At 37.8% G+C, this 12,190-nt stretch overlaps 1 protein-coding gene across 2 annotated transcripts in view; it reads right to left on the reverse strand.

Annotated features, from left to right (window-relative positions):
* The window catches only part of pcxb (pyruvate carboxylase b), a 320,178-nt gene that overhangs the window by 32,861 nt on the left and 275,127 nt on the right, over positions 1 to 12,190 (reverse strand). For both annotated transcript variants that reach the window (XM_079257650.1, XM_079257649.1), the window contains 3 exons: positions 12,081 to 12,162; positions 2,412 to 2,569; positions 1,838 to 1,924 (listed from right to left, as the gene is read on the reverse strand). In XM_079257650.1, coding sequence (XP_079113776.1) covers positions 1,838 to 1,924; positions 2,412 to 2,569; positions 12,081 to 12,162 — 327 coding nt within the window. The remainder of the gene's footprint in view (positions 1 to 1,837; positions 1,925 to 2,411; positions 2,570 to 12,080; positions 12,163 to 12,190) is intronic.

Here is a 12,190-nt window from a genome sequence, read left to right on the forward strand (position 1 = left end):
ATATACAATCAGTATTGCAGCTATGTGTGAGTGATAAAATCTGTATTTGTCAACAATGACCCTACAAGGGTCCCCCTCCCCCCACAATAAGATGCCATCTTCTTCTTTCTTTATAATGATCAGTGTTGATTTGCAAAGTTGTCGTTATCGTTATTACTAAAATTCAAAGTCTTAAAGGTAGAGTATGTAAGATTTTCAATATTTTCAAAATAAATTCACTAATAAAATAACTACAATCATTATTAGATAGTTTTTTTGAACATGTAGGTTCCAGTCTGTCCATATTTGATGCGTTATTAAATTACAAGTTTAATTAATGACAAATGACAAAAAGCACTTTTTTACTGGTAGGCAAACATTTAAGAAAGGTCTTTGTCATTAAATAAACTTGTAATTTAATAACACATCAAATATAGACAGACTGGAACCTACATGTTTAAAAAACTATATAATTATGATTGTAGTTATTTTTTTAGTTAATTTATTTTTAAAATATTGAAAATCTTACATACTCCACCATTAAGGCCTTTACACACATACTCTGAATATTTTGTCTGAATATTTTGCACAGCAATGTTCTTTATTGGATCAGTGTAAACATTCACATCAGTAACAAAATTCCGTCCAGCGATTTTGAGAGTTTTACTTCTTCAAACATATGTTGGTTTTTTTAAGTATTGCAGTGATCCTCCATCCAGGTCCTTGAGGGCCGGTGTCCTGCAGCTTTTCCAAATGTCCCCGCTGCAACACACCTGATTCAAATCAATCCGTGCGTTTACATGGGAGTTTTAATTTCTGTTTAATTTCAAATAAAAGTTTATTACGCTTTAAGTTGATAAAAAAATTACCATGTAAACACTTAATTACTAATGCAAATTCTATTCGGAATTAAACTTAATTTTGATGTAAGTGGCTGGTTTATTCACATTATAATTCTGAACTATTTATATGTAATTAAATGTAATTGTATTGTAATATGATATGATATATGACATATGTAATATGATATGTACATTATAATAATGTATTGTAATTGTAATGTAATTAATTAAACTATGTAAATCCTAACTATAACTCCTCCTCAGGGTAGATGTCATACGTCACTGTCCAATCAGAACCCTTCCCAAACCGCCGCTCTGAAGAGAAATTAAGTGAGGACGTGTTTCATGTAAACATTCATTCAGAATTATTATTTTCATGTAAACTCGAAGGAGAATATGTTAATTCCAAATAATTCAATCCAAATTATTAATTCCGAATTAAAAAACATCATGTAACCGTAGCCTTTGAGTAAACATCGGTAATGCAGTGAGGACCACAGAGTTTTAACTAAATTGATCAAGAAGATGGAGAGAGGAAGGGGAGGTTGGGGGGGGGGGACGGGACTGATGAGGGTAAGATGTTTACCAAAATGACATTTGAGTTTTCATTTGAGTTATTTAACTCAAATTTGAGACATTTGAGTTATTTTCTCCCTTTATAATAAATTTAAGGCTGTAGAAAAGCATCACTGTGCTTCATTGCGATTTACTGTGTGCACGCAAAAAGGAAAAATGCAAACCATTCATTTTCTTACTGGTTCCATTTGAACTGGTTCTGACTTCCTTTGATGTAAACCTTATAGTGTAGGTGATGCTGGGAAAATAAATGAGTTTATAATGGAACTTGATGTGCAAAAAGAATTGGGGATTTTGTGGCATCAGTAACTACGGAAACGGTGATAAGGTATGAAAGATATAATTGTTTTTGCTATTGGTCTGTTGCTAGAAGTAAACCAAAGCAGAAACTGAAAAAAAAGAAAAAACGAGAGATTTGTTCCGTTTTTTCTTTGTCTCACCTTAATTAGGTCTCCCAGCAACTTGTTGGCTTCGGTGTACGCTTTCTTCACCTCCTTGAACTTATTTCCAAGTCCCATACTGTGAGCCTGCAATAAGCCACAATGAAACAAATGACAGCAGGAGTGAGCAGTAAACAGAATCCTTTTATTTGCTCATAAAGGAAAAAAAAAGGCAAAGAATACTGTTGAAGTATATAGTACGTCAAGTATCATCCTAAGTTTTTATATTAGCAAAGGCCCCGTTATTTCCCACTGTAAACTATAATATCCTGTTCATCACTTTAGTTCAACTATCTCATTCCTGGTCATTTCCAAAACTATTGAGAATTTAAAGTGTGACTGAACACTGAAAATTACACTGAATCTGTCATTCATGATTAATAAACATTTTTGCCCAAGCTTAAACTGCATGATGAATGCAGCATATGCCAGCTAATATTGCCAGATACCCACAGACCAGCTCCTGTCCCTGCACCCACTTTGTTTAAAAGAGAGTGAATTATAATTTAATTTGCTCAGCTTTAACATTAGTCACTGTTAAATGTACAAATCACATCCAAACAGCTCATCGCACCTGGAAGTGAAGGTTGGTGTATTGTCCTCCAGGTATCTCGTTCTCGTAGACGTCAGCATTGCCTGACTTCATGGTGGCAGTGCAGTCAAACGGAGCATACAAGCCTCTGGTTACTTCCCAGTATTCACTGTAGTCAAACACCTTGTCCAGAGCGATACCTGCAACACGAGATGGGAAACTCATCAAATCAGTGCTCTCCACAAGCATTTTCTTTAATCAGGGTATAACAGGGAAGAGCATTTTGCATTATTTACACATAAATATATCATCGTACATAGGCTTAAATATATTTCTTTTTTTAGATTGCTCCGGATCCAAGTCCCTGAAAATGTTGTAATCCTTTTAAATGGATCTCATGTTCACATTTATGACGTTTTCCCCCAGTTAAGGTTTTTACTAGAAAAGAAGTCAATGCTAAAAATAAACTGATCAAACGTTCATTTTTTAAAATGATAAAACAATAAAAGTGTTTGTGGCCAAACTGTGATCTTGTTTTGTTTTTTTTTTAATTTAAAAAAAGAAAAAAAGAAAAAAAAAAGCTGTAATGTGAAATTAATGGGCATGTAGCTGCTCCTCACATCCAGCCGTCTGCCAGGCTAGTCAGTAATTGAGCCCATTTTCATCCAGGGTTCCATTGTGAAATGATAGCTTCATGTTACAGCAAGAAGAAATGATCCAGCGTCAGAAAAGAACCTTTTGCTGAATCTAACTCCTTTAACCTCATGCACACAATATCAACTTATTAGTTTAGATTAGAAACCACTCAAACTGCATATGTTAAAATATTTTAAACAGTTACAAACATGTCTACATTTGTTGACATCTTGTATCTCACAAATCTACAGGTATTGTACGACACGAACTTGGCCCCAAAAGTCTGAAAACTGTGTTTGGTTGACTATTTTTTCCCCGTATTAATACTTACTGGTGGAGCATTACAGATCACCAGAAAGCCTGACTGGTCACCTTTACAACAGGGTGCAGCTGGTAAGGATGGTGCTTATGTGCATAAACAACACAACTAAATGTTTAGCTTTTGTTCCCAGAAAATGTGCCAAAATCCCCTGCAATGTTCTCCTGTTGATATTTACATTGTTCTGAGTTTCTTCCTGGACTGGATTATTGCCTCAGTAACAAGTAGCTAAATAACACATATAATCCATTTTTACTTTATTCTTTTTCACCGTCAGGAACCTGAGTAGCATGGTGAATATCCATACACAGCCATAACAGCTCCTCCTCATGTTGGTTACCAATAACAATGGAAGTAACAGCAGAACTTCTTTCAATAAAGGGTAATATAATTACTCTCCATCCTTACAATGCAGTTCCCATCACTGACAATAATACAGGGCCTGGAGGGAGGAACCACATTGCGCAATTAATCAAGATTGACTAATGAAGAGTAAAATGTTATTGTAGACGTGGGTAAATTAGCGTGTGACGCACATGCACACAACCAAACCCACACTAAATGGCCGGGAGTTTCGAGCAGCGCCGGTGACGCCAGAGAAAACAAGAGGAAGCGTTTCAATCTGGAATGACAGACATCCCTCCCCCTCACAGACAAGAATTTTATGAGAAATGTTCAATGTGACCAGAAACAAAGTGTTTCGTCATGACGGCTGGAAGCAGTTAGAATCACATGAAGCTCTCCGGAGTTGGAGACGGAGACGAAACACACAAGCAACCTGAGATTAGAGGAATGATTTTCTGTTAGTAATTTATTCCATTAAGTTTTATTTATTACTCAGATCTAATAGTCAGCGGTATTCTGAATAAATGAACATGCAGATGAATCTGAAGTTAATGAAAACAGTGCAAACGATGGATCTGTGCATTAACATGGGAACACAGTAAATACTTCATGTAAGTTTAAAAAAAAAAAATCATAATTTTACCAATTTGGATGATTTAATTTCAATACTGAGGTCCAAAAGAATTATACAATCAATCGCGTATCTTTATCCAATCAATTCCATGAGAATAGGCATAAAACTGATTTTGGACATGTGCTGTTAAATGACACAGTTAAAAGGTATATTGAGTTTTCAGTAAACACAGTTTTATCTCAGTGGATCTGGGAGGCAGAATGGCAGAGGTAAGACAGAATTTATCATGTGGATCCATTATTTATGTTTACATCTTTGAGGACTTTACCTGCTCTTTTGTTCGTTGGTTTTGGTGCAAGTTTTAACAAGCTTTTAGCTGAGATGCAGTGCTTCCAGCGCATGCCAAACATGCTGATTCACATACCAGACCAGATGCACTGGTGCCAAGAGCATTGGAGCTTCAAAGGTTAAACAGTAGAAATAATAATTCATGCATACATTCAGTTTATACATTTATAATAAGATGACAAATAGCTGTAAAATTACAGTATTTGGACAAACTGGCAAAATCTGATGAAAAATTAAAACTGCCATTGTTGTTGACAGCAGGGATGTTCAACTCCAGTCTTCGAGAGCAGCACTTCTGCAAGTGTTGGGAGTTTCCCTGCTGCAACACACAGCTAGAATTCAAACTTTGCTCAAGTCTGCTAATTACTCATTGGTTTGAGTCATGTGTGTTGCAGTAGAGAAGCTCCGTACACTTGCAGGACTGCAGCTCTCCAGGACTAGAGTTGCCCACCTGGTCTGCAGCATCTCACTTCACGTGAACTGGCTTAAATGAATTTGCCTGACTGCAGGATGTAGAGAACCATATATTCCCTGCTTTATCTGTAATCAGAGTATTGTAAAAATGAGATCTATGATCTGTGTCACGTTTGTAGCTCAAAAGAAAAGCTGATTTTTGTGTTTAAAAGTGAAAAAAAGAGGCATTTTAGAGTATCAGACAGCTACTGGACCTCTCGATACTCTCTGGGTGTAGTCCTTGTTTCTCATGGAGATAGAGAAAAAAGTAAAACATTTATAGAAGTAAAACTAAATCATGCAGTTAAGGTATATCCTCATTTCAAAGAATATTTCACTGGAATTCCAGCTGAAACAGCAGCCACACACATGAAGCACAAGAGAGTTAAACAAGCTGAAAAGATGGAGAGAAGATCGATCAGGATCGAGGAGAAAACAAATGAAAACTTTACCAAGAAGAACAAAGAGATGGGGTCAAGAGGTGATGGGGAGATTTACAAGAAGCTTAGTGGGTCTCTTCACCTGCCTCTCTGTCAGAGTTCAGCTGTTGGTGAGTGAAGTTTCAGTACCTTCACATTGCAAATATACAAGCTACCTGTTTATTTTGTGTATTTGACTGCGACTGCTTGATTGACTGCAGTGTTGCAGCATCTATTCAACCTGTGCACAATGCATGAGGTAAGGCAGTAAATGTGGTCAGATACACACAAGGACCACTATAATACACATCAGCATTCAACTGCAAAAATGTGTGTGAATACATATGACATTTAAAATACTCAATAGTGTTTGCACATTGTGGCTTCCTGAATAAATAAACTAGCATCTTAAAGATGGATGAATTAGTAGTGGAAGCACTGCTTGGGAGAAAGATTCTAAGGAACACGTTGATGGGGTGGATGAGAAACAGCAGAGAGAGGGGGAGTCTGGAGGAGTGAACTATGCATGGAAAGTGTTGTTAATTGCATTGTTACTGCCTGAAAGGGAGGGCCAAGGGGGAGGGTGCAGACACAATGTGAAAGAAGCAGGAGTGATGGGAAAAGGCATGAGAACAGTGAGGGAGGGAGAGACACGCTGCACAGAGCTGATTACTGGTTTGAAGCCGAGATGGGAGAGTGAGGGAGTGCTGGAGTGGAGGAAAGCAATAAACAGACTAAGGTCAGGGAGGTATGGAAGTATCCAAGGGATAAGGCCTGATTACGAAAGTGGTGAAACAGTCAAACAGATGAAAGAGGAAATAGATGGGAGGAAGAGACTGGAACAAGGTGAGCGGTAGAGTGTTAGAATGAGGGGAGTTGCATGTCTATGTATTATGTATGCAGGCAGGGGGTCCATACCAGGATGCAGTATAAGCATGCATTTATGTGCTGCATCCCAATGTCAGGCTCAAGTGAGGCAAATTGAAATTCAGTGAATAAAGTGACTGACAGAAGAACCTCTCACACTTGAGTAATGACTCGTCTTTCTGGGTGCTGGATGCTCACAAATTGATATTCTGTCACTAAACTGGGCTGTGTCTAAATGCTGCTTTTATGTTGCCATATATCAGGCTTTCTACATTACTCTGAATAATATTTGTTTGCTCCTGCTCCTGCACATGAACCTGTTGCCTTCAGCTGTGGGTTAAATGTGTGGATGGGGAGAACAACGGTGAAGCAAAAGGTTTCCCTCTCCGAGCACGTCACGCATTACAGTCAGAGCACAGCATGATTTAACGGCTCTGTTGCTGTGCAGCTTTATGTGCTGATGGAAAAATGTCTTCTTCTTCATGACAGATTTTCAGCAAATGATTAAATATTCCTGGAGAGACAATAAGCCTAAAAAAAAAATCCCATTCTCCCTCAAGGACACCCACAGGGACTAACAGCAGCAGGGGCTGATGTTTACGCCCATCTTGTGCTCGACAAAACGACACACCAGGATACGGACAGGACATCATGCTGTCTGTTTGGCCTTCATCCATGGATATTAGCTAAGGCAAAGCAAACAAACTGGCCATGAAATTTAAAGACTGCTGCCTCTATTTTCCCTAAAAATCTTGCCTCAGGTTGTCAACATGCAGCACCTTTATATTACTACTGAATAGGATTGTGGGCTTCCAGGCTGTGACTAAATATAGAAATTTCTGCATCAGTGCAGCTGGGAAAGATGCCCCTTTTTGTATTTTTGTCTTTTTGGTATGTGACTGGCAGAGAACGCGAGGATAATACAGGTGTTGCATTCCTCACCACAACACAAGGTGGGAGAAACTCAGAGCTGTTCCCCATTTCTGATAATCCATGAAGTTATGGCTTCATGGTTGAAAATAAAAAAATATGAAGAACATCCTGTTATACAGCAGTCCAAAGTCTGAGAACAGAGAGAGAAATTATGCATTTAAAAAAGGGAAAGACCTTGATCTGGCAGGAAGTCGACAGTTTGTAGGTCAGAATTTTCTTAGGGAAATAATTACATGTGTTGTGCTGTGTCTGTGTAGCCTAGTTATTTATGGGTAAAACAACTTTGCTGAATCATCTAAAGAGTTTAAATGAGAAACTCTAAAAGCAAAAAACATGTCACAAACTGCCCAAGGACAGAAGCACTGATGAGACTGCACTGCATCTGAGTTTACCCAAAGTACTCTGATGTAAATGTAAATGAAGTAAATCAAAGTACTAAGAGACTGCAGAAAGCACCGAGAAAAATCACATCCTGCTGCAACATGAAAGCAGATCAGCCATTTCTCAGCTTTATGGTTCACATTTAGGACAAGTATAAAGGAATCTTGCTTGCAGAGAGGACACCTGGCCAGTTTTGCTGTCAGAAGCATTGAAAACTTCAAGTTACGGTGACTAAGAATTACAGACATCGCGTGATACAGATGTCGATGATTAACCTCAAATGCCAAGCGCTGTTGTAAATGGACAGTGGCCTTCAGTGGTCAATATTCTTGCAGACAAACATTTTCCTCTGTGATCAGATCCAGAAGCCTGAGGCTGAAGCAATAACGGCCTCTGTGTACTGTCTTATTCTATGTGTCTTTTAAAGGCTTACATGTCATTTTGTTCTTATGGACGTGGTTGTGGACATCTCATGGACTGTTCAACGCATCAGCCGAGTAGAAACTTGTTTTGATTGGTCAGATTTGAGGTGTGTGTAGTTAAAGTGCAAAGTTGTCAGAATGCTGCTGATGTGAGGTTGAACAGACAGTTTTAATGAACAGTTCATCATTGCGGTGAGAAGTTAACATGTATACAACACATATAATATATACAGTTATGACGTTTTAAATGATTTGTGGATTTCACACCATAAAAAGTCCAGTGTGTTAATCTAGTTTCTCAAAATGAAAAATAATCCAAAATCACAGGTGAGGTGGTGCTAAAAATAACGACACTGAACAAGCCATGCAATCAGTTAGAAAACTGAAATATTCAGACAAAATCAAAAGAGGTCAAAAACAACCAATTATACCCTACATCCCAGAGGGTTTTGAAAATTTACAGAAATATTAAAGGATCATTTTATTTTAATGGAAGGGCTTAGTTTAGAAATATCTGAATTTGGCCTTTTACTGTTTTCCTAAGTGAAACTTAACCAAAGGAAAAACTGAATATTTTTCATTTAAAGCTAAATTTTATGTGAGAAGCAGCAGTACAACTCCTGGAAATGTTTCTCTAGAGCCCTGAATTCTGCAAAACTACATTTAGCCACATCCAGCAGAATGTTAAGAAACCGTCCTCAAAAAGGATCATTTAGTAACAGCTTTTCAGTCCATTATATGGTGGAGTTTTCTTCTCACTTATTTGAGTGTTATTAAAGGTTAATAAGTAAGTAATGTAAAATGCAAGTGCAGCAGTGATACACTGCCTATTTTATTTAACAGCCTTGCTTGTGCATCTGCAAACGTGGTGCAAGAAAGGAAACTATGACAACGAATCAATAAATACAATACACTGGTCTTTCCTTAACATTAGCATCAAACAGACTCATTTTATTATGCAACAGAAGACTGAGTGTACCAAATGCTCTAAATTGCACAATGGAGACCTTACTGTAAAGACCAAACAACCAGCAAATACTGCCATAAAGGGTAATAAGTAAACTCCAGCACAGAAACTCCACATTATTAGAGCTAGCAGGAAGGATTTAGACAAAACGATGCTTTCCATTTTAAAAGATTATCAGCATTTAGTCACCATAGCGTAGCAAACTGCACATAATGGTACTAATGTCCTGCACTACAGCAGCAAACAGCACATTAGCCGTGCTGTGTGAATGCAAACAAAATTAGCAAGCTTTTTGTGACTCTGAATAATGGAAATGAGCTATTACAACTAGTTAGCATAGCTGAGTCAGTTTTCCCAATAACATCACTCCACATAAGCAAGCAGCAAACTTCACATCAGATCCAATTCCTTTGGCCTGTTTAATGTCCCTTCACATTTTAAACAGAAGTTTACAACTGTCTGCTTTAATATATTTTCCACTCCAGACTCCTCTCAGTGGGAGGTGGAGGTCACTGAGCTCGGTCAGTTGTCAGTGGTGGTTCGGGGGAGGTCCAGCTTTTTCCCTGCCCATGAAAATGATATTGTGCAGAACACAGTGGCAGATAACAAACCCACAGGGAAATGAACACATAAATCCATCTGTCAAAGTATCTCATGACCTCCAAGAGAAGTCCAAGCGGCCTGAAAGATTTCTGATAGAAACAGAGAAAGAACATGAGTAATAATCATCCCACAGTTGTCTAGTAGACGTTAAATGCTCCTGGAAAAATGTTGTGTTAGGAATAAAGGAGCATCTGTACTGGGAAGCAGGTTTTACTACTCAAACTGCCTGTGATATAAAGTAGACTTTACAGAAAAACATGAATAAGACCATTATTTTACACAAAGGAAAAATAAAATAAAAACAAAAACACATGGTTCTAATCTTCTAGTCAATTACCTGAATAATTGTGTAAATTGGGAATGTTGTTATCAATGCGACAGTTTTTTACTCTTCCAGTCTACCTCCCCATCTTCATCTTACTGTCATAATTGGCTGAGTGGATTATTAGTCAGCAGAATGAGTCACTCTCTCTGACTTAATTACAAATGCGCTATTGATTTGTTGATTGATTTTATACTCTCAGTTTAAGTGGAAGACACTCAGAAAGACTCAAAAATAATTTCTGTGCAAGACTGATGAGCTGAGGGTGTATTCACATTGAACTGGTACAAGTGCTTTGTTAGTGGAGACCATTTTAAGATGTGTGAATGTTGTCATGCAAACCCTGCTTGATGAGAATGAAACGAGACAAAAATAAAATCTCTGTGTTGTATGAACTAAAATATGAAAACAGATAGAAAAGACGCACAAACATATTATTCTTGACTCCAATTCATGGTAGATGCGTCGCTTTCACAGTACGAAAACAGTAAGACCCACTGTTACCTCGTTGCACGTCATCTATGTGTGCAACACAGGACGTCGTCATGCAATTTCAAGCTTGAATATTACAAGTTCTTTGTTTCTTGTTGAGTAAAAAAACATATCTCCCCACTGACCCAACTACACTAACTTGCGGCATTTCCTACGAAGACAATGTTATGGCAACAAAATGTATATAAGCTGTCTAAGTCAAGGTTAGATCATGTCCATAGATCTTATCAGTCATCTGTTTGTTGAAACAAAGCAAAAAACTAGGTTTAAAGGCAAAGTGGGTTACAACTCATCTTTTCTTTGGTCCAGACCAGAGTAACCCACGACATCGTAAAAAACAATTAAAACTCGATCATGAACTTGTTATTGTAAACACGTGTTTAAGTAATCTTACATAATAAAGATGAATTAAAATGCCTGCTCAGTTTTTCCCCCCCAAAATCTTAACTCTCACAATTCCTCACTTTGTACAGGATACCAACTATTTAGACAGAAAGCAACAGCCACACCATAGTAGCTATGGTTACATGAATTTTTTTTCAAATTTGGAAATAAATAAATCCAAATTACAATGTTCTCCTTCAGGTTAACATGATAATCGTAATTCAGAATCGAGACTTACATGGAAAACACGTTTAGGGTGCATTCACATCAGGATAGTCTGCTACACTTGATCCGACAGGGGACTCGGCTCAGTTGTAGGGGGTGTATCCATTCAGAGTGAGATCGCGTTCAAGCTGCACATTAATCAAACACGCCAAACCTTTACAATAATATATCCCTATTCCCACCATAGACGCAGTATAAACAACAGACGAGGCAGAGGACTCTTAACGAGACTGCTATGCATTTACCCACAATGCAACGCAACGTCAAATGCAGGAAGGGATTTTTTTTTTTTTTTTGGTAGTCTTGTATTTGTAATCCTGTATTTGGTTTGCTTGAAATGGGCTGAGACCTGCGTTTGTAGGTGGACTGAGTCCGCTTCTTTGATTTGAATCACAATTTTTTTTGGCACATTTACATTTTCCCAAACAAAGTGGACTTTCTGAGCAACCGGACTCGCATTCAAATCAAAAAGGCTGATGTGAATGTGCCCTTAGTCATCTTTACTTAATTCCATTTTAGATTGTGTGTCAGGAAGGTTTCTGATTGGACAGAGGGTGGACGTGACATACTTATCTATACCTGAAATAAACTTGGAAACAACATGGAAAACCACATAATGAAAACCATTTTGACTTCGACTGTAACTATAATCTTGAAGCACCAGCTTGAGATGAACACAGGACTTCACTTTCTTCAGCAGTGTTCGAGGAGAAGGAAGATAAAGTACCGGACACAGGAGGCATAAGACCGAGTAGAATATGTGCGTCATCGAACGGAACAAGGTAACAAAGATGTGCAGAACAACCAGAATTAACTTAGAGCAGAATGAATGTTTACATGATAGAGGAATTAATCAATTTGGATTTAACATGAGAATAAACCAGGCACTTACTTTGGAATTAAGTTGAATTCAGAATTGTCTTTTTGATTCGGAATTAGTCGTTTGGTCATTTATAATCTGTTTAAAGTGGATTTAATTTTTCATTAAAACTCTTGTGTAAATGTGGCTTACGTCACTCACCAGTATCATGTTTGGTCCCCTTTGTGCAAGCAACAATGGCCCCCATGCTGGGCTGAGACGTCATCCCAGCCATGGAGTCGACCTGAGGAGAAAGACAAATTTTTTTTTGC

The sequence above is a fragment of the Telmatherina bonti genome (genome assembly GCF_933228915.1).
Source record: "Telmatherina bonti genome assembly, chromosome: 18".
NCBI lineage: Eukaryota > Metazoa > Chordata > Actinopteri > Atheriniformes > Telmatherinidae > Telmatherina > Telmatherina bonti.